The following is a 23,638-nucleotide window of genomic DNA, read 5'->3' on the forward strand; positions in this document are numbered from 1 at the left end:
AAGGAGAATGCATTGCCCATGCTCCCCGGCTGGGGAAACCTGCTGGCGAACCTCCAGCACTTGGTGTTCGTCGCCGTCGCGAATAGAGATCTATCTGGGGATTGCCCCATCATTGGAAAAGCAGATCCACTTGATCCTGCCGGAGTTCCCACTCGTAGTACGAGCGCAGGTCCCTGCTGAGTTTGTCGGCGACTGTGTTCTTTACTCCTGCCAGGTGGAAGGGTACCAGGAACATCCCGTGGGCAACGGCCCAGTGCCACAGATCCTGCGCTTCCTTGGACAGGGCTGGGGATCTGGTGCCTCCTTGCTTCCGGATGTAGAGCATCGTGGTGGTGTTGTCGTTGAAGACCCTCACCACCTTGCCCTAGAGGGACGGGAGGAACGACCTGAGGGCCCAGAAGACGGCTTGGAGCTCCAGGACGTTGATGTGTAGTGACCTCTCCTCTCCTCCGGGAGCCAAAGGCCTCTTGCGTGGAGATCTCCGGTGTGTGCTCCCCATCCTTCCAAGGAGGCGTCCGTCGTCACCATTTCCTGGTGCGTCGGGGTCTGGAAGTCCATACCCACCGCTAGATGCGCGCAGTTGGCCCACCACCGGATCGCTTGGCAGAACGTCTCGTTGAGGGAGACCTTGTCTTCGAAGCTGCCCACTGCTTGCCTCCAACGAGCGTCAAACTCCTGCAGTGGTCGCATCCGCAACCTGCATAGGCGCACAAGGTTGATGCACTATGACATCATGGCGAGTAGGGACTTGATGGACCTCACCCTGGCCATGTCCATGGTCAACAGCCATTGTACCTTGCTCAGGATGGCCTTCATCCTTTCCTCCAACGGCGAAGCCGATCACGCCACTGTGTCGAGTATGGCTCCCGGGAACAGGGTGTCTTGCAACGGTACCAAGTGGGATTTCCCGAAGTTGATTGAGAATCCCAGATCCGTGAGCAGGCGGACGGTCTTCGCTGTCTGATCGACGGCGAGTTCGCTTGACTTTGCTGGGATGAGCCAATCGTCCAGATAGGGGTATACGTGGATCCCCTGCAGGCACAGCCGTGCCACCACCGGTGCCAGGCACTTGGTGAAGACCCTCGGCGCCGACTTCAAAACGAAGGGTAGGGCATGAACTGGTAGTATCGCCCTTGGACTATGAATCGTAGGAACTTTCGATGTCCTTTGTGTATTGGGATGTGGAAGTAGGCATCCTCCAAGTCCAGCGACACAAGGAAGTAGCCCTCCTCCAGCTGTCCCAGCACGTGCTGAAGGGTGACCATCCAGAACTTCTGGGACTTGATGTATTTGTTGAGGCAGCGAAATCCAGGATGGGTCCACGTGGAAGTACCAGGAGTATACTCCGGAGCCCCGGAGCCTCTTCGGGACGAGTTCTATCGCGCCCTTTTTCAGCATTGCTCGTACCTCCAGAAGTAGCTGTGGCACGTGGTTTTCCTTCCTGGCCACAGGTGGTAGAGGGGGACACTTTCTTTGGAATTCCAGAGTGTGCCCGTGGGCCAGAGCATCGAGCACCCAACGGTCGGTGGCGATGGACTCCCACACGCTGACTAATTTTGCCAGCCGGCCTCCCACCGGGGTGCTTGGTGGGGGCCCGATGTCATGGCCGGTTCAATCTTGCTTCGCCAAGGCCTTGCCACCTTGCCGACGACGCCGATGTCCTCTGGCCTTGCTGCGGCCTTTGTAGGCCCCCTGCGACGTTGAGCGGGCAGCTTGGTTGTATGATGCGGAACCACCACCAAATCCTTTGGCGGCACCTTGAGACTTGCCTCTGGAGGTCCAAGAGGTCGTTGATGGAGAGAACCCAAGGCCCGGGCCGTCTCAGTCTCTGTCTTGATGGCCTGCAGTGACTCGTCTACTGCCTTGCCGATCAGGTTGTTCCTGTCGAACGGGCATGTCCAGTACCCTGGTCTGAACGTCCTGACGTAAGTCAGGGGCCTTGAGCCACCCGCGCCGGCGGAGGCAAACGCTGTTGCCCATCTGGCGAAAACAGGTGTCAGCGATGTCCGTGGCTACCGTGATGCTGTGGTCCTGACGCCACCTCGCCTTCCTGTAGGATTTCAAGGGCCTCCGCCCTCTTGTCGTCTGGCAGGAAATCCAGGAGGGGGGCGATCTTGAACCACAGCTCCCTGTCATAGCGTGCCACGATCGCAAAGGCGTTGGCCGCTTTGATGGTCGTCGCCGCCGACGAGATGACTTGTCGTCCCAATGGCGTCCAGCTTCTTCCCCTCGCTGTCCGACGGGGAAGTGGAAGTGGATGCCATCGCCCCTGCCGATTTCTTCTTGGCCGCCGCAGAGACCACTGAACCCGGGGATGGCTGAGCTCTGAGGCACATCGGGGCGGAATCTGGGACCCAGTACTACTTCTCATACCGGTTCCTCCTCGCAGGAGCCGTGGACGGGTTCTTGAGCAGCAACAGTCCCTCGTCCCAGATGTCGTCCAGTAACGGGACTGAGAGGACTGTCTTCCTCTTGGCCTCCTGCCGTTGGTAGAGGAAACCCTCCTTCTTCTGCTCTTCGAGACAAAGCTAGAAAAGCTCTGATGCCCTGGCGATCATGGCATGAAAGGAGCCAATTTCGTTTGGAGGGGAGGCCCGGGCAGGGGGTGATGGGAGATGCATCCTGTCGTCACCACAGTCGTCGTCGTCCGTCCCCGTCGTCGCCGTCTCGGTTCCCGTCTCATCCCTCGGTGGAGGGGGAAGGAGGTGAAGGCTGGAAAGGAGGGGGAAGATGGATTCGCCTCCACTTGTTCGGTGGGCTCCCCGACGGTCCAGGCGCCACTGGATCATCCGCTGGGGGTAAGGGCAACCTTGACCTTATTTCCGTACACAGCGTCTGGATGGCCATCAAGATCGCTCCTATGTTGTCATGTGGCATAGGTATCGGTTGCGACGGGAGCGACGGCTGGGGCGTGGGATTGCCCCGTCTCCTCCACGGCCTGCAGCTCCTCGTTGGCTCCACCGTTGCTCTCTATGTCTGCCTCATCGGGATCCCTTCCGTAGAACCGGACTTCCTCGAACTTCTTGTCCAGGATCTTCTTGATGCCAGCCAACTCATCTTCGGAGGTGGTATCTGTGTCCGTTATGGCTACCGTGCCCCCCTTCCGGAATCCTCCAAGAAGAGAAATTCGACAAAAATTCACCCTTGGGGGGCGTGGTAAAATTACGAAACGGGTCCCCATTGATCGGAAGAAGAATCGGTGGAGCTTGAGGCTCGAATTCACCGAAAAATAAGAGAGAATTCTTAGTTAAAAGGCAAAACGCAGTAAAAGCTCAAGAGCTATAGCACAAGGACTCCCAACACTTGAACTTGCGGTAAAAATCTGAAGATGGCTGCCAGAGGAGGGGCTTAGGTAGAGGGAAGTCATTGGCTGGGGGCAGTATGACCCAGAGACCAGTGATTGGTTACTTGTAGAAAAACAGTTCTGAAACTAAACTGAAACTAATTTTTTCCTTACTGAGGATTCCCAGCCTGATGACGGGGAATATTCATGAGCATGAGAATCCATGCCAGACCCCATGGTGGAGAACTATAGTTACACCCCAACCAAAAAAACCTTTGGGTAATTTCAGGCGGGAATTGCAAAGTTTGCAAAGTTTCCAACGTGTCATTTTGCTACAAATCTGTTTCAACCCTGCCACTCACATTCATTATTTATTTGTCCATTTCCGAGTGTCATTTTATAACAGTGCAAGGGGTTTAAAATCTGTTTTTCTCTCTTATTTGGGGAGGGAAGGTCAGATTTGAATTCTGTTTCCTATTTGTCATTCCTGATTACCTGCTGTGTCTGTTTATCCACTCAGAATTGATTATTTGTGGGTTGAGGGAACGTTGCAGGGGGAAATTCTAACTTAAGTGCTATCTGACCTAAACCAAAAGTGCTCCTTTTCTGCTGTGATGTGTATATATTCCACTAGTAAGTTAAACGCAGTGAATTGCTCACCTTCCCATTGTTATTATCACCCCAAAAGTGCATGATTTCTTTTAATTTTCAAATAAATAAATACATATTGTATTTTACCAACCAGCCTGGTTTCTGGTCCATTGTGACCTGGGGTATTTGAAAAGTGTGTGTGATATGAGTGGTTTACCATCTCAATATTGAATCAAAATAAAAAGATAAGCATTTTAGTTGTGCGCTGCAAACTAGGCCGAGACCAAGGTGTGTGCCTCCTGATTGAAATCCTGGATACCACGTTGGAAGTGGAGAGAAACTGGGCATGATGAAAAACTAGAACCGCTACTCTTTTTAGCAGCAAAACAAACCATTAAAGGCACTCTGGAAAAAACGAAAATGTCCATCAGTTATGATTTGTGGTGGTTAAGACTAATACATTCTGTCCATGGGAAAATATAAACCATATAAACCATTACAACCCTAAAGGATGGCAATCAAAAGTTTACAAAGCAATGGTCACCATTGTCAGATATGTCAGTAAGGAAATGGGTATGGTGAAATGCTTAGGATCTTTACGAAAGACTTCTAGGATTTGTGAGGGTCTATGAACTCATTGGACTGAATCGTGCACCAGCATCAAGAGACTATGTAATCTGGGGAAATGTCAATGTTAGGCAGAAACCTGTGCAGTTCCCTTAGGGACCACTGCAAAAAGTTTAAGACCACAGGAGTTAGCAGTAAACCCAATTGGTAGCAGTCTGCACCACCCAGATTTACCTGGTAGCTGTGGCTGAGCAGTCAGACTTCTCTCAAGAAGAGTTAGGCAGTATACAGAGCATACACTATAGGGCAGCTAAACACAGTAAAACAAGCAAACACTGACCAGAGCTTTGGTGTAAAAGATATATAATTATTTATTTAAAAACACATCTATAAAAACACACTGGCACTAATCTCAAGCAAGTTCAAAAGCACAGTTACTAAAGGTATATACACTCCCTTAAAAGAGTATTAGACAAGTCTTAAGCAAAGCACCACTTATTTTCAGACAGCGGTGAGCACTTAACGCAGATGGCACTCTAATAATTCGGTTTAAAAGGGAGAGAAAGGCAGAGCATAAATTGAAACAGATCCCAACACTTTCAGAAGAACACAGTAAGACAGGAAGGCAGAATAAAACCGTGAAGTTAGAGTTCAGAAAGCCGGATCCACTTTAAGAGGATCAGAACGAAATGTGTCCAAGGCCACACGGTTGGAAAGTGCACAAAAGTCTCGAGAAGGTTCAGATAGAAGTTGGACCAAAAGAAAGGGACCAGTTAGATGTTCAAGAGGCCAGCCCAGTTTAGAAGGTTAAGGATTTACTGTCACCTTGTCGCAATCTATAGAAAGGGAGGCCAGGCGGACACAGTACCTTGAAATGGTGAGAACGCTCCAGCGGGGGCAGTTGTTCCTGGCAGCGGTTGCAAGTCGGTGCTTCGTCCGGCGGAAGAGAAGATCTCGTCGGGGAGGAAAGCAGAAGGTCGTTGTACTGCCAGGCAAGAAACCAGCAGCGGAGTTCTCGATTCAAAGGAGCGGTCCTTTTATTTGCGGTTCAGTGGTAAGTGGCTATCCGGTTGCCGGGGTGCTTGGCACGGGCAATTCGACCACTAGACGTCCTGGTAGGCGAAAAGGAAAGCGAACTGGTTGTCCCCACCAGCTCAAGGGGAAGAGACTCTCCGGAAAGAAGATCCCCTCTGTCGTCGGGAAGTGGTGAGACGGTTCAGCAGGGCTCCACCGGTGGTGTCGTCGTTGCAGGTCGGCTCAGCTTCTCCCTCTTCGGATTTTCAGGTCCTGTGGCGACTTGGGAAGTTCCAGTCCCAAAAGCCCTGCTTTTATGCAGCAAACCCCCATTCATTCAGCCTAGCTGTCAATCAAACATGCTAAGTGGTGAGCCGACTGGCTCACCACTTGGGCCAATCACATAAAAGTGCGACTTGAGTTGCCAAGGCAACTCAGTCCAGGGTGCCTAAACCCCCTCCCGCACCCCCTGTGGTACCCAGACAGAGTGGCACCACTTTTGGAGGCTTCTGTGGAGAATCCCGCCAAAAAGTGGAACAAAGGGCTCGACTTGGGTGGGAGTCACAGAAGAGAACACAAACGCCATTTTAGAATCGAGTTCTGGCAAAAAATACCAGCCGGTGAATTAATATTAAATAAATAAACCGGCGGTATGTTCGAGGCTATAGGAATTAAATAGTTAAAGTTGGTAGCCTCGAACAATGGGAAAATCACATAGAGATATATTTGCGGTCGAATATAAAAATTAGTATCCACTCCCACCAGCCAAAACTCGATCAGGGGGGACAGAGACGTGCCCCCTCGAACAACAGACCCCGGGGCAATCGAATTGCCCCAACCAGTACGTCCACAATATGATGGTTTGTACTGGTTTCTGTTCATAATTTGGGAGCCAATGGTGACTTTACATGCCCTGGGAGACAGTAGTCAGTCCCAGGGTATGGAGTCTATGTTTGGGGGTCGCTGTGACACCCCTGGGTTACTGCACGGAGTTTGCTGTGTAACCCACATATCAAAAACACATGAAACCCTATGGGGTAAAGGACCCCATAGCCCATAGAACACATACAAAGTCAAAGGAACACCTCAAATCATGTCTAAGAGTGGGAGGAAAAGAGTCTCACTCTTAGCAGGAGAAAAAAATAAACCCCAAAAATCCAGCAAAGCTGCTGGGGGACTCACTAGGTTTGGGAAATTAGCCTTTACAGATAATTCTCCCTAACAGTCAACAAGGGATTGCTTTTTTTTTGGAGTGTTCTTTGGGGGAATTGTAATGTACCAAGTTCAAAGTTTGATGAGCTGATATCATTGGGTGATTGTACTTTTTTTCAATGGTTATTAGTGTCCAATTGAATAGAATGTTTTTGGAAAACAAAATCAGGGTGCGGGGAGTTCCAGTAGGATGTGTGCAAAATCCAGGGAATGTGTCTCTTCTACCCAAGAGGGAGCCATCCACTTTAGAATTAGGCAGGTGAGTCTGCTAAGCTTAATGCCCCTTAGGGAAAAGGGCAAGCAGGATCCCACTGGGGGGTAACTTCCTCCCTTAGTGGACAAGGAATCCCCAGCAAGGTGAAGAGTCCCATGTGGTTGTTGGGGATTGACCAGAATAATTGTGTGCATGGCCCTTTAGAAATGACTGGTGTGCTTTCTGACCTTTTGAGAATACCATCATCACATGAACCGCCGAATCAACAGAGTGGCCAATCTTATTTCAGCCTGAATCTTAAAAAGGCCGTACGTGCGACACCAAGGGAGAGAGAAGAAATCCCACAAAGCCGATGGGAAGAAGTGAAAATCCTGCAGAGTCAGCGAGATAGGAGGAAACCCAGTAGGGCCAGCCGCAAGATGAGACCTCCTACTGGAAGGCGGGGATAGGAAGCAGCCTGACGCAGAAGGCTTGTTAGACGGAGGAGCTGAGAAGGCCACGGAACGCTGCTCTCTCTGAGACTGTCTGGAGCTGAGGAGGCTTGACTGAAGGAGAATAATCCAGACCACCCCAAAAATGGTTGACCAGTGCCACAGTGCAGGGTTGCCAACGAACCCTGCAGCATCAGTCGGAAGATGACGAACCGATGCAAAAAACCGAGAGAGAAGCCAAACCAACGTTCCGTACCAGCCGAGGAGACCACCACTTCCAAGGGATGTTGCTATGACAAACCAGGTATGCAGTGGTCCAAGAGAGACAGGAGGAGGGCGGAGAGGTCTAGACATACACCAATGCGCCGTGTAAGGCGGGGTGTAAGACAAGAGACCCCAAGGCGAGGTACAAAACAAGATACCCCAAGGCTGGGTGAGAGACAAGAATACAATAACCCAAGATGGGTTGAGAGTATCAAGACCCCCCCAGGGTGGGGTGGAAGCAACAGAAGCGCAAAGCAGAGTGCGAGAAGCCAAACCCCATGGCACGGTGTGAGCAACAATACCCCACAGTGGTGTGAGGGGAGCAATACTCCAAGGCGGGGAGAGAGACACAAACCCAAACCGGGATGAAAATCTATAGTGCAGGGGCGGAGTAATCATAGCTGAATTGCGAGAGTCAGGGACTATTATGATTTAAGAAGTAAAAGAATAAAGAGACACTCAGCTGCATCATTTAAAAAAGCTGTCTGCCTTGCATGCTTCCTTGTATCTAGCAGATAAGGTGACAATTTCTGACAGCCAGCGCTCTACAAGAGATACACAAAGGGGAGTGCCCTGGATGAACCACTCCAATTTTGTAATTCAATATAGCCTAGCCCCGATGAGTCCTCGGCTTATCTAAATAAATTTAGACTGAATCCAAAAGATGGCACACTCAATAAAAAAAAGATTTATTTAGGCCTTAAAGTCCTATAATGATACACATATTAGAAACAAATCTCTAAACATATTATGTGTATGAAAATATTATTTGCAGATAAAACACATACTTTTTTGTGTACTGATGTTAACAAATTGGTAATGCAAATTAATACATATATACAAAACCAAAAGAACAAATCTTGTTTGTTATAGATCAGTCACAGAGGTATTATAAGAACATGAGGGTGGCCGGAGACCAAACTTGGTCTACTTCATCAGTCCGTAATGTTAATTCTAAACTGCTGACCCTCTCTAGCTACTGCGTAACAAGATCGATATATGCCAATACCTCATGTGTAGTACACAGAAAAGGAGAGAAAACACATTTTTTCTCCTAAAATCAAATACACATCCCAGGGCGCTTCACAAGAAGCAAGGACCTGATCAGATTAGAGCTGCACAAATGCAACAAATATAAAACACAGGCTTTCTTTTTTTTATATACTTTTTTTTCATTTTGAAAACAAATGCATAACACAAACAAATGCCAATGCCTGGTTAAACATCATCAAAGGTATGTCCATAAATTCAAAGTGCTGCGGCTGGGAAGAGACCATATGTGATAAGATCATCATACAAAATAATCATACAAAATAAAGGGTAACTACAAAGGATAACCACATCTTTCAACCCCCCCACTCCCACCAACCCCACACCTTCAGAAATTTCTGGGGACATCCCCTAGCGTTGTATGCTCGCTGCTCCTATGGCACACATATATTTAGCGGATCAGCGACTGAGTCGTGGACGATCCACTGATCCCCACATTGCAGCAATTAGCCTCTTCGTCAGCCCCAGTGTTAGCGCCCAAAACACCTTTCCATACTTGGTGAACCCCACGTTGCCCCAAATCCCAAGTAATACAAGCGAAAACTCTTGTGGGGAGGTTAGAGAGGAACTTAGCGCGACACAGTCCGTATAATTAGTTGAGATTATAAGTCCGAGTTGGTTCAACTTAACACAGCGCGTGCAGGCATAAGTGTTAACCCACTATACTCTCATTGAGAACAACGCCACCACGCTTTCTGCGCCAGTTAACTTTTTTAGGTTTATTAAGAGTATGGTCATGGGTAGTGTCCAGTGTTCTCCTCGGTGCGCCTTTGCCGAACGTCATCGAGGAGAACAGAACTCCATGTACCAGGTATGGTGATTGCACACCAGTATATTGACTAAGATAAACACAACGAGAAATAACCATTAAACCTTGATTGAATGACATTGAATGTTCATTAATGGTCCAGCTTTGAGGAAGGCCACCGACCAAAACACGTGTCGCAACTGGACACTTCCCATGACCATACTCTAATAAACCTATAGAAGTTAACTGGTGCAGAAAGCGTGGTGGCATTATTCTTACACCCAAGTAACACAAGCTTCGGGTCACACGGAACCGGAGACACCAGGAGCGAGGATAAGCTATGAATACGCTTCCCCAAGAAGATTCGAATTTGTTCACATTCCCATATTAGATGGAAAAAAGGGCCCCCCTTCCTCCCACATCTCAGGCAGGCATCCCTATCCACCACGCCCAATTGAGCCAGCACCGTCCGCAAATAATACAAACCGTGCAATATTTTGTATTGGATAAGGCAGAGTCTGGCAGCAAATCTGACCACCCGTGGGAATATAAGTGCCTCCACCTATTCCTCAGGGTCCAATTATCCAACATCCCTCTCCCACCTGGCCTTAAGCTAGGTCAGCTCCTGGGCCCCAAACACCATCAATAGATGATACAGCGTCGAGGTGACTTTAGTGACAATGCTGTCAGGGCATAGATTAGCTTCTAGGGGGTGAGCATTTCGGAACCTCCTCCAAGGCAAGGAACTGAAATCCTATGGTGTGAGCCAAATGCATGTCTCTGTACTGTTCACTTCCCGCCAACCCAAACTCGTCCTGCAACGACCCAAATGAGATGAGCTGTCCCTCCCATACCGAATCAGCCAGGATCTGCAACCTCTGTTCCTCCCTTACTTTAAGGCCACTAAATCCTTGGTACTCTGTTACAATTCCAGTCGCAGGCTAGGAGGCCACAGGGATGCACATATAAATCAGGAGGTCGTCCCCATAGAGCGAGACCCGGTCCACTCTATGCCCCTGGCCACTGAAATCTCCCCCACTCCGGAGCTGTCCAAAGTTTGACCACGAGTGGCTCAATGGACAGAGTGAACAATAGGGTGTGGGGGTAACTGCAAGAGCACCGCTTCAACTTCCTCTGTCATATCTGCTTCTAACCCCAGTGTCTGCTATGCAGTGAGGAGGGGGAAGCACCACAGAGTTGAAAAAACAAGCTTTCTTGATCCATCCATGCCCACAGGCTGTGCAAACTCTTCCACATCAACATTAGGCTTGCACCCTTCCGCATGCAATTCAGAAAGGAGCTCAAGACCCTCCTCTTCAAGGATCGCCATTTTCATGCACTTTAATACCCTTAACCCCACCCCCAGCTGACCCCAGATGCCCCCACCTGGCCCCTAATTAGTGCTCCTGTTGTTTAACTGTGAAGTAATACAGGTCTTTTATAACTTCACCACCTAACATGCAATCCTATAGCCCTCTGATGTACAGTTAGGCCTGCGCTCAATAAATACCCATAATAATAGGACAAGGTAAGCAATAAGCACCTATGTACATCATGAACCTAGAGAGCTTCAAACCACAGTTGACAGGTATATCCGCAGAGTAGTTCAGGAGTGAAGGGGGAAATGATTTAGATGTTGTGGTGAATAAGTGCGATAAGCAAGAGATCAGTTTACAAAGATAGGAGGTATAGGGCATGAAAATAAGTGGGCAAAGACACCACTGGGAGGGTTCCATGTGATCATGTCCCCTGGGAAAAAGTCGCCAGGTAGGCAACTTTTTTCCATGCACCCCTAAAAAGCCTTCCCCCACATATTCCAAGACAGGTACAATTTTCTATTCTAACCCCAGTCCTAAAATATTTGGGGAAAATGCTTGATTTTCATGGGAGTGCAAATTTGGCGAAATGTTGCCTCCTGGAAACCTTTTCCGAGACGACATTATCACTGGATACCACTGAGAATGGATGACGGTGGCGGTGCCAATGTTCCTTGGTATGGAGGAGGACAGGTCTGCTAAGTTGATGATCCAGTTGATGGCAGAGTATAGGTACCAATGCCAATGTTTGAGGGTAAGTAGGAGAGGCGGGTGAGTGACAGCGTCAAAAGCAGCAAAAAAATCAAGGGTGATGAGAATAGAGGAGTGTGGTAGGCCACCGCAAGGAAGTTAGTAATGTGAGCGAGTGTCATTTGCGTGGAGTGAATTCAGCAAACCCTAGAGTGGAGGAGTACATGAAGTCTAATATTCTTTAGGTAACTAATAATATGGTTAAAAGAAACATGATCTAGGATTATTTTGCACTTTGGGAGAGTAAAAGGGCGATAGTAGGTTTACGGAGGTCACTAGAGGTTAGTTCTATGATGGGTAGGATAGTAGCTATTTTAAAACTTGGAAAGAACATGGAGGCAAGAGTGAGGTTAAAGAGATGTGGGAGTAAGGAGCACTTGATCCTGATTATCTATGCGATAGAGGGGTCCATTGGGGCAAAAAACAGTTCGGCAGCTAGGAGGATGAGGGCAGCTTGGTAGGGGTGATTGGAGAGAATAATGAACGGATTGGAGAAAGGAGGTGATGGTGACAAGAAGCTGGGGAGGGGAGCTATCAGAACATCACCAATTATGAAGATTTTATAAGAGGTGTACCAGACAAAATTGTTGGCTAAGCGAGAAGAGGATACGGAGCAGTGAGGAGCATGTCCTGGAGGCAATAGGAAGACCTTCGGCTAGGGAACAGAGAGGAGATGAGGTTAGTACATTAGGAGGATTATGCAGCTCCAGGGCGACAGAGAGCAAAAGGTTATTACGTGTAGGAGACCAGGAGAATACAACATCAATGTCAGAGTCACCGGTGAGTCACATCGTCATGCCCAGTTGGCAGATGAGATGGAGTGACACATGCTTAATTGAAGGATCATGGGGCAGAGTAAGAGTCAGGAAGGAGAACCAGACTTCAGCTAGACAGTTATCCATAAGGCATGTCATTTGCATTTAGTAATCAAAGCAAGAAGTGGTGGGGGTACATACAGAAAATGCAGTCCTAGTAACAAATACATCTTAATATTCAAAAAGTATGAGATAAACACAAGAGGTTACTTACTTATTGTCTTGAAACATTTCCAAAAGCAGCTTTTGATCAATGTGTGGAAACATTTGTTGGAGCTGCTTCTCCTTCACAATGGCAGCGCCATCTTTTCTGTGATGAGGGGAAACTTGCTTCTACATTATTGAAACAAAACAAAATGCAAATCAATACAAAAACATGAAAAGTAAGAACAATTGCTTTTGATCACCTCCAATATAGAAACCACCATCTTTAACATAATAGTTAATACTCCAAGAAATGTAACTACTGCTCGAGTCATTTTTATAAATGAAATTGATCAACTATTCAACCATCCCCACCCCTTTACATGGCGGGGTACATTGCTAAACGTACCTCATTTGAGCTATCAAACCTTCCTAAAGCAGTCATGATGTAAATGTCATAGAAATAGTACACATAGGTGAAAGGTAAATACTTGCAACATAAGGTAGCAAAGGCTATACAATATTTTCTAACTTGCTTGTATATTGAATATTAAAGTGTGGTGGAAAATATACATATGCTGCTAGCTATTTACCGCCTTATATGCCTTACATGCAAAGCGTAGATTTGCTTGCATGTTCCATATTGAATTATGATGCACTGCCTCAAGCCAGCCTAACTATGTGTCGTTGTCCACATGTCCTAACCAAATGTACACCAGGTATGCTGCGAGAAGCAGCCTGCTTCATGGATTGTCCACTTCTTATGTATCTCTTCTTTGGCTCAACAAGCGAAATGTAGACTTCAGCAAGTGAAATTGGCAACATTAGGCAGACCAGGCAGTGCCTGAGCCCTGTGAGAACCGTAGTTATACTAGAATGTGCTGACTTGCTAGAAAATGTATCTGAATATGTCTGCTCCATATTGCAAAGTGCTCTCACCCAGGCATGTGAATGTAGTTAATGTTTGTAAACTGGATTATGAGAACCATGTAGAACGGGTGTCGATTTCCTGATAATTTGTATTCTGTAACGATCAAAAGTTGCATGGTACATCCCTCCCATAAAAGATCATGTTATGTGACGGTATAAAAGCTATGTAAACCAGGGATGAGGTGGTTGTTGTAACTCGTTCAAAGAATTGGGTTGTTCTGTGTCATGCTGGTCTGTGGACGTCTGTATTCTGCTTTGCCAACTGCCATTAAAAAATACGACAAACGTATATAGTATAATGACAGTAAAGCAAGTGCTGTTAACACAGAGTGACTACTTGTTTGATTGTTTTGCTTTCAGAAGCATCTTGGTGAAAAACATACATAATTTAGAGAGGGAAAAACAAAGAACATTTACAGCCATAAAACATTTTTTTGTGTGATGTGGTGATAGTTCTATTGTTCAAAAATTATACGCATGAATGCTAGGAGAAAGGTTCTTAAATTCATCAATTTTACTTTGTATTTTGAAGGTTCATGAAGTGTTACGGAACAACCTAATTCACTTTAACCACCTTAATATATTGCTCAACACGTGTTTCAGTGCTGACTAGTGTGAGGGGTCAGTAATGTGAGACTCACAACTGAAGTTAGGTTCTTCAAAGTTTGACATTTTATTTGCAAAAGAAACAATATAAAAATCCTTACTAAACCTACTCTACCAGGGGATTCCATGCCTATTCTAAGATCTAAGGGAAAACCTCCTAGCATACAAAAAACGAACCCTCACACTAAACAATCAAAACACTCAAAATTAAGTAACAATAACAAAAATAAAAGATTTCCAAAGAAGAACAAGTTACTTCTTACCTTGTAACGTTCTTTCGATGGGATGTTCCTCCGACGTATTCCTTATCTTAGATATCTCCTTCCAGCTCTGCTGGCCTCGGAAATTTTTTCTCTAGAGGGCGCTGCGCGTCGACGTCCGCCGAGTCGATGTCCCTCGACAGCCGCCGTATCGACATCGACGTCATCCTGCCTATAAAGGCCGCGCGCAGCGTCTGTTGCTCAGTTCCGTTTTGTAGCCCACAGTATCTCTGTCTGGACTAGACTAATCACCCTGAAGGAGCGTAAGCTGTAAGAACAAGGGAAGTAGAACTGCGGGGATGGATGGGAGGGTCGATAAGGAATACGTCGGAGGAACATCCCATCGAAAGAACGTTACAAGGTAAGAAGTAACTTGTTCTTCGACGGGATTGTGACCTCCGACGTATTCCTTATCTTAGATAGGCTTCCATAGCAGTATTCTATTATTGGAGGTGGGAGTACTGACTTCATGCTGCCTTCTATTGATGAATAGAGTGCAATACTGCCCTTCCAAACCTAGTCTCTTGACTGGAGGAGGAATCCAAGTTGTAAAATCGTGTAAAGGTATGGACGGACGACCATGTGGCGGCCGCACAAATGTCTTTAACCGGCACTCCTCTTTTGAGGGCCGATGAAGCTGCAATACCTCTGGTCGAATGAGCCCTAACGTTTTGAGGGGGCTCTTTTCCTGCCAGTTTATAACATTCCAAAATGGCTAGAATGATCCATCTGGAAATGGTCTGCTTAGTTATCGGTAACCCCAGCTTGTGACCTGTGTAGCCTACAAACAGCTGGTCTGCTTGTCTTATCCTGGCCAGTCTACTGATGTAAAAACTTAAAGCCCTTCTAGGGTCCAGCCTGTGTAACCGCTCTTCCTCTTTCCCCGGATGAGGAGGAGGAGGATAAAAAGATGGCAGGGTAATCTTCTGAGTGATATGAAATTCAGAAACCACCTTTGGGAGGAAATTAGGCTTCACTTGCAGGACAACTTTGTCTTTGTGAAAGATTGTATGAGGGGGTTTACAAGAAAGAGCTTGTAACTCGCTCACCCTTCTAGCAGATGATTCCTTACCCTTAAACAGTTTTAAGGGTAAGGAATCCTAACTAACAAGAATGGAGTGGTTCGAAAGGTGTGCCCATCAGGAAAGTTAAGACTAAGTTTAAATCCCATAGGGTAACCTGGAATGGTCTTGGGGGATAAACGTTGGTTAATCCCTTTAGAAACTGTATTACCAAGGGTAACTTGAAATAGGATGGTTCTTCCGCAGTGCGCTTAAAGATGGATAGCGCTGCGAGATAGCCCTTAATGGTGCCAACTTGAAGGCCTGAATTCGCCAAATAGAGTAGGAAGGACAAAACCATTGGTGTACCACATGAAAAAGGGTCGATATTCTTTTCTCTACACCAGCTGCAAAATCTGTTCCAACGGCAGCGGTATAAAGACTTTGTTGCTGGCCTCCTTGCCGAAAGCAACACCTCCATAACATCATCAGGGAGGTCCCAATCCTTGTACCTCAGCCTTTCAGAAGCCAAGCGTGAAGGTTGAGGGTTTTGATGTCTGGATGGAGAACCTGACCTCCCTTCTGTGAGAGTAGGTTCTCTCTGAGTGGAAGTCGAATTGGAGGGCAGATGGACAAGTCTAGAAGGTCCGGGTACCACGTTCTCCTGGCCCAATCCGGGGCAATTAGGATTATGGTTTTCCGGAATCTTCTCAACCTCCTGATCATTTGAGGAATGACAGGGACCGGTGGGAACGCGTACAGAAGTGGAAACTCCCAGTCCACTATTAACGCGTCTCCCCGAGCTCCTCTCGGGGGAAATTCCCTTGAGCAGAACAGGTCGCACTTCCTGTTGACACCGGTGGCGAACAGATCCACCTGAGGGGTTCCCCAAAGGGCAAAGATCTCTTGAAGGACTTCCTGAGCTAGTTCCCACTCGTGGGAGACCGTGCTCTGCCTGCTCAGAGCGTCCGCTGTCAAGTTCTTCTCTCCGGCTAGGTGAACTGCCGATAGAGAGATTCCTTCTTGGATTGCCCAAAACCAGAGCTGCATCGCCTCTCTGCACAGAGGTAGTGATCTTACGCCTCCTTTTTTGTTGAGGTAATGCATGGCCACTGTGTTGTCCGTCATTATCAGGACATTCTTTCCTTGTACAGATGGCAGAAAAGCCTTCAGCGCAAGTCTGATGGCCCTCAGCTCTAACAGGTTGATGTGTAGTCTGGACTCCGATGGAGACCAACGACCGCTGATGGTCAAGTCGTTGTCGTGGGCTCCCCACCCCGTGAGTGAGGCATCCGTGACTACTGTTATCTCCAGCCAAGGTTGCCAAAACTGCTCTCCTTTCAGAATGTTCTCCTGACAGGCCCACCACTGAAGGTCTCGAGCCACCCTGTCGGGAACCTGAAGAAGATCTGTCATACTTCCTGAGAATTGTGCCCACTGGAGAGATCTCATTCTCAGGCGAGCCTCTGGCACTAGGGAACTGCAGGATGCCATGAGGCCTAGCAACCTCAAAAAGTCAAAGGCTGGGAGACGTTGGGCATTTTGGAACTTGGTAACCATCTGTAGAATTTCTTGAGCCCTCACCTCTGGTGGCGAGGCTTTTCCCAGGGAAGTGTCCAGGATCGCTCCGATGAACTGGAGTCTCTGTGATGGTATCATTTGTGACTTCTTTAAATTGAGGGAGAAGCCCAGTCTGTCAAGGGAGTGGCAAACGTGATTTAGCTGGATCTGAGCTTGTTCCGAAGATACAGCCCTGATCAACCAATCGTCCAGGTAGGGGTAGACGTGAATCCCTTCCCTCCTTAGACTTGCCGCCACTACCGACATTAACTTGGTGAAGACCCTCGGGGCGGAGGTCAGCCCAAATGGCAGTACCCGAAATTGATAATGAGAGTTGCCAATTGCGAACCTCAGGTATTTCCTGTGTTTGAGATGGATAGGCACATGGAAATAAGCGTCCTGGAGGTCCAGAGATAGCAACCAGTCCTGGAACTGAAGGGAAAGTAAGGCGAGTACCAGCCCTTGTTCCTCTCCGCTACAGGTACCAGTTCTATGGCACCTTTCTCTAGCAGGTCTAAAATTTCCTGCAAGAGGAGCGGATCTGGAGCTTTCTGAGAGCTGATCCCCAGTGGATGACTCTGAGGTATGCGTAGGAGAGGCAGGCAGTAACCTTGGGCAACTGTTTCCAATGCCCAAGCATCTGACGTGATAGCCTGCCATTCCGCCAGATGTTGAGTTAACCTGCCTCCTATAGGTGTCCTGTGAGGGAAGTCCTCAGAGTGGTTTTGGGGCGGCTGATGCAGATGCCGATGGTAAAGAGGCACCTGCTGTTGCTGCGGCTTTTGAATATCTATCCCGTCCACCTCGGGTAGTTCTTCTTTGTCCCCTTTGGGCCGGTCGTCCTCTACCTCTTTCGAATGCGGAGTAGAAGCGAAAGGACTTGCCTCTCGCAGAGGTTCCTGTGGGACGAAAAGGTGTCTGACGGATTGCAGCGCCTAGGGATTTTGCTGCTGCTTTTGATGTCTGCAGTTTTTCTAAACTGTCATCCGCCTTTTTCCCAAACAAAGAAGAGCCATCGAATGGCATGTTCAAGAGCCTGGCTTGCACATCTGGGGTAAAACCAGACTTTCTCAACCAAGCAAATCTCCTGGTTGTTGTACTTGCCGCCATTGCTCTGCTGATACTGTCAGCCGAATCAATGCCCGTCTGGAGGGATTCGCACATAGCGTCTTTACCGTCCTGTATGATATTTAGGAACGCCTCCCTTTCTTCTCCCTCCGGGATGCAGTCAGCCGCTGTAGAAGCACACTCCCAAAGTGTATGGCTGAATCTAGCAAGGGTGCAAGTAGCATTAACAGATTTTAACGCCATGCTACATGCCGAAAAAACTTTCTTTGCCATAGCATCATATTTCTTATCGTCCCTGTCCTGTGGGACGGTAGGGTAAGCAGTCTTGACGTCAGTAGAAGATGCTGCCTGTACCACCAGACTTTCTGGGGATGGGTGTTTTGACAAAAACTCCAGGTCTGCAGAAGATACCCTGTATTTTGTAGACAGCTTTTTATTTACTGCCAGGACGACATCTGGGGTTTCCCAGTTCGTCATAATCGTCCTCTAAAGAGCTTTATGAAAGGGCACTACAGGATCCTCCTGTGGACCTTTGTCAAGAATATCTGTGAGGTCATCTTGTTGGAAAGCCTGTGAAGGTGTTGACCACCCCATAAATTCTGTGATCCTGGCCATGAAGGCTCTATAGGGGGTTTCAGCATGCTCCCCGGGATCTGGCCTAGCAAACTCCACCTCAGGGGAAGTGTCTAACCCACTTTCCTCATGTAAAGAATCATGAAGATCCTTTAACCTGCGTTCTTCTGAGGATAACTCCTCTCTAACTGGGGTTGCAGGTCCCTGCAACTCAAATGTGTCTTCCTGTTCAGATAGTTCTCCCTCTTCCACAATTGAGGACATAGTTCTCAATTGTTCTGAACTCACAAAGGGTGTAAAACCCATCTCCAAGGCAGAGGGTGCCAAACTTGTCATAATCGGCCTCGAAAACGTCGATGCCGTCGACGTTGAAGGCTTCGGGCGTGGCGTCGAAAACAAAGGCAGAGGCCTCGAGGTCCTCGAAAGAACTGGGATTCTGCTCGAGGAAGTCGACAATCTCAACGCCATCGTCATCGAGGACCTGGGAATAGTCACTGGGTGCGTCGTAACCGTGACTTTCCTTGGCGTCGACGCCGGTGTCGAAGATGGCGTCGAGTCGACAGACCCGTGTGTCGAAGGTCCCTTCGACAACGGCGTCGAAGACACTGACCTCGGCGTCGACGGAACCTTCGAAGAAGGTTTCGAGGTCATAGCTTTACTCGAGGGTTCATGACGCGCTCGAGAAGCTTCCTTCGCCGGGTACTGCGACTCGCGGCGTTTTTGACCTTCGGGTCTTTCGACCAGAGCATCTCTCTCAGCAGTCTTCGAGGGTGTCGAGGCCGCTTTCTCGAAGACGCTCATCATATTTTTGCAGAATTCCTCCCATTCAGCCCAGGAACTATGTTTCGTGGGGCAAGGGATTCTCTTAGGAGAAACAGAGGAAGAGGAGGACGGAGAAGGGGATCTTCGACATCTCCTCTTCGAGTGCTTCGATCTCGAGGAGTGATGGGACCCACTCCGAGACCTGGAGCACGAATGGTGACGAGGAGACGAATGTCTCGACTTTGTTGAGGAAGAAGAAGCTTTTGAAGTCTTACCTTTCTCCAGCTTCCCCCTACGCTCCTTCAGGGCCTTAGCTGTCATGGACATACAGTCCTCGCACTCCGAACAATGGTGTTCAGCTCCCAAACACCACAGACAAACTCTGAGGGTCAGTCAGCAACATCTTTTTCCCACAATCTCGGCATTTTTTGAAGCCGGACCGAGGGGTCGTCGGTTCCGACGAGGAAGCCATCGAGTACGGATCGAATATCTCGAGGTAAATAGGATAAATTGTCTACGAAACTGAGCAACGGTATTCCGAGGCACTGAGTAAGCGCGGAAAAACAGAACTGAGCAACGGACGCTGCGCGCGGCCTTTATAGGCAGGATGACGTCGATATCGATACGGCGGCTGTCGAGGGACATCGAGTCGGCGGATGTCGACGCGCAGCGCCCTCTAGAGAAAAACTTTCCGAGGCCAGCAGAGCTGGAAGGAGATATCTAAGATAAAAAATTCGTCAGAGGACACAATCCCTTCGAATGAAGGTCTTGCTTGACTTCTGCTGGTTCTGGGGAGCTTCTGCTCCCTCATAAATGTCCAAAGTCACTTTTCCCCCCAATGACAACAAAGTCTCCAATAAATTCTAGAAAAGTTACAAAGAAAATAAAAAAGTCACTTAAACAAAAATCCAAATGTAACAGTTTCTTCTTCCCTGGATGAAAAGCTCCCTTTTGAAAGTTCCATACAGAAAACAGCACCAATTGTAATCCTGGATAAAGTTCAAAACCAAGTGCCACTTCCACTTAATAACTTACTTCTTGCGGTGTCTTGTCTGTAATTTGTCAGGATGCTTCTTCTAAAGTAATTACTCTCTCTATGACAATTTCCTTCTCTTAGGATTACTGTGAGAGTAGGCTTCTCCGTCTCACAGACTACTTCTACTTTAACTTCTTCAGCATATTACAGTTCTGACAAACATTTCGACAACCACAATTCAACTTCTGCTGCTGTAATTTGATATAGAGGAAATGTTATTAGGCAACGTACGCAAGACTCTTCGACCTCTACAGGTTGGAAATGCACTCTTCTTTCTACTTCTACCAGAAAGGGAAGCCTCTTTGCCCTTCTTCTAAGTCTTGCAGCACCTCGAAATCTGCTTCAGTTTCTGACTGCCACAACGTCCGTTTAACTGATATGTAGTTGTTTCCTCCCTTCCCCACAGTCATATGCTTCTCTGCATCTCCATGACTTAGCCCACAGTTGTAAAGCCACTCTCACAGTTTCAAAAGATTTGGTCACCCTTGTATCAGAGGATCCTAGGTTAGTACTAGCTTCAAAAACATCAAGATAGCAAGCTTTAGTTCTTGTTTCAGCTGGTTCCCTCTTGGTAAGGTTTTGTCTATTGGCTTGGGCAAAGCTTGTTCTGCTTCTACATTTAACAACTTTATCAACTTCTATAATATTTAAAAGTACGATGTTACAAGAGTTAATAGTCACTTCACAATTGATTTTAGGGACGCGTGATGACTTCTTGATGGTGAAATGCGACTTGCTACTTGCTTTCCCCTTTTACAAAGGCAGCTTTTGCCTGTAACAACAATCGGGGAACAGAATCTTGCATACGCTGCCTCTCTGAAGTGATGTTTCCTTGTCTGCTAATGCTTACCACTGCCGCTCTCTGTGTTATTAGCAAACACGCGACTTCGCCGGTCAAGGATTTAAAGGTAAGAATGGTAAATAAAGACTTTTCACACACGCAAGCACTTTGTTTACATCTCAATAAGCGCGTGACACATTTCCCTTTTGTTGGAACGATCTTCCCACAACTATGAAGACTTTCACTCGCTTTACCTTCAGTGCAAATGAAGTTCAGCTGGTTACAGTTACCGGCAAGGAATTTCTGCTGCTTTGGCGTTCGATCTTTCATTCACCGACTCCAATATTAATCTGGCTGCGGTTTGCCTCAATGTCCCAACTTCTTTTCCTCTGATACTGCTACTACAGGCACTAACAGGATCCACACCCTTCCTCAGCACAAGTGTTTCGGATTGGGCCTCATCAAGAAAGGGTCTCCCTCTCTCCTCCTTCCCTCGGCTTGCTTCTGCACACAGGCCGCTGGTAAAAGACAGGACTTCAGCTCTACATTTACAAAAATCAGGTGCACCTGGAAAGACTGCCTGCTTTCTCCAGTCTCTTCCAATGCAGCCACAGCCAGACAGGGTTTGTGAGCACAGGACCAACTCAGAGCCGGCAGGTGAAATCTGCTTGTTCTCTGCTCCAGTCTCCTTTCTGTGGTTGCACTTCCTTGTGAACTGCCCGCCTCCAATTCTATTGCTTCACCTACTGCTGCTGCCGACCTTCCAACTCTTGTTTCAGCTTCCCTCTATGACGCCCTCCTGCAGAAGCGTTTTATTCCCCTCAGGTGTATTAATTGGCTTTGGGTGCAGACCCTCAGTCTTAATTGCCTGACCTTGCCATAGAGGAACAAGTTACTTTCTTACCTGGTAACGTTCTTTCGATGGGATGGTCCGACGACGTATTCCATATCTATGACAGGTAATGTCCACAGCTGTGCTGCTTCGGAAAATCTTTGGTGTCTGCGTCCTGCGTCGATGACGTTGATGCGCCGTCCCCGAGGACCTCCTCCGACGGCCGACGTCACCCGATGTGATAAGTAGGACGCACGACGCCCATAGCCTCAGTTATAGTTTTTTCCCAGAACGTGTGCCACAAGTTTTCTGCCAGTCAGACACACGAGGCCTTGCGGAACGCAAGCTGCAATCGCAAAAGAAATTCTGCAGCGGGGAAGGCAGGGAGGGAGCGATATGGAATACGTCGTCGGACCATCCCATCGAAAGAATGTTACCAGGTAAGAAAGTAACTTGTTCTTCGAGGGGATTGGGTCCTCCGACATATTCCATATCTATGACAGACTCCCAAAGCAGTACCAAGCAAGGAGGTGGGAAAGAATTTAGAATACAAATTTAGCATGCCCAATCAAAGTGCGGAATAGAGAACTGCCTTGCCAAAGGCCAGATCTTGCCCCCTGATGGAAATAGTGGGAATAGTGACGTACAAAAGTATGTACTGAAGCCCAGGTGGCTGCATCACAGATGTGACGAATAGGAACTCCCCTCTGCAGGGCAGTAGACGCAGCCACTCCTCTGGTAGAATGGGCCTCAAGCCAGCCGGAGGGTCCTTACCCGCCAAGCGGTAACACTCGGAGATAGCTAAAATAATCCAACGAGACAAAGTCTGTTTCGTCACAGCTTGTCCCAAACGCTTTCCAGCGTAACCAATGAAAAGTTGATCATCCACTCTGACCCGGGACACGCGCGAGATATAAAAGCTCAACGCTCTCCTAGGATCAAGCCTATGGAGCCTCTCCTCTTCCTTACCAGGATGTGGAGGAGGATAGAACGCCGGAAGAACAACCTTCTGGCTCAAATGAAATTCCGAAACCACCTTCGGAAGAAAAGGAGGACGAACTCTAAGGACAACCCTGTCCTTGTGAAATACAGTGAAGGGTGGCTTAACTGAAAGTGCCTGTAACTCACTCACTCTGCAAGCGGAAGTAACCGCAACTAAAAACACAGTTTTCAGAGTTAACAGCCTCAAAGGGAAAGAATGTAAAGGCTCAAACGGAGCACCCATAAGAAACTTAAGAACAAGGTTCAAATCCCAACCTGGCACCAAAAAAGGTGACGGAGGGAACACATTAGTGAGCCCTTTCAAAAACTGCGAAATTAAAGGAATCTTAAAATAGGAACACTCTTCAGACGAGCGCTTAAATATGGACAGCGCCGCCAGGTAACCTTTAATGGTCCCCACTTGCAAGCCCCTGTGGGCCAAAGAAAGCAAAAAAGACAAAACCATGGGAATGTCGCATTCAAAAGGATTCACATTCTGAACTCTGCACCAGTCGCAGAACTTTCTCCAACGGCAACGGTACAGAGACTTAGTTGCCGGCCGCCTGGCCGAGAGCAACACCTCCATCACGTCTTCAGGGAGGTCCCAATCCTTATACCTCAACCTTTCAGAAGCCAAGCGTGAAGATTGAGGGATCTGACCTCTGGATGGAGAACCTGACCCCCCTCCCGTGAGAGCAGATCGTCTCGGTAGGGAAGACGACGTGGAGGGCAGATGGACAAGTCTAGAAGGTCCGGGTACCACGTCCTCCGGGCCCATGCCATAGCAATGAGGATCATCCGGGAACCGAACCTCCGTAACCTCCGCAACACTTGCGGGATGACGGAGAC

The 23,638-nt window shown here is 47.9% G+C and overlaps 1 protein-coding gene across 2 annotated transcripts in view; it reads right to left on the reverse strand.

The window, feature by feature from the left end:
- Nucleotides 1-23,638, reverse strand: part of N4BP2 (NEDD4 binding protein 2) — a 2,396,815-nt gene that overhangs the window by 635,960 nt on the left and 1,737,217 nt on the right. For both annotated transcript variants that reach the window (XM_069631771.1, XM_069631772.1), the window contains one exon: nucleotides 12,470-12,588. In XM_069631771.1, the coding sequence (XP_069487872.1) occupies nucleotides 12,470-12,588 (119 nt within the window). The remainder of the gene's footprint in view (nucleotides 1-12,469; nucleotides 12,589-23,638) is intronic.

The sequence above is a fragment of the Ambystoma mexicanum genome, chromosome 6q (assembly GCF_040938575.1).
Source record: "Ambystoma mexicanum isolate Mex_15411 chromosome 6q, UKY_AmexF1_1, whole genome shotgun sequence".
In the NCBI taxonomy this organism is placed as follows: domain Eukaryota; kingdom Metazoa; phylum Chordata; class Amphibia; order Caudata; family Ambystomatidae; genus Ambystoma; species Ambystoma mexicanum.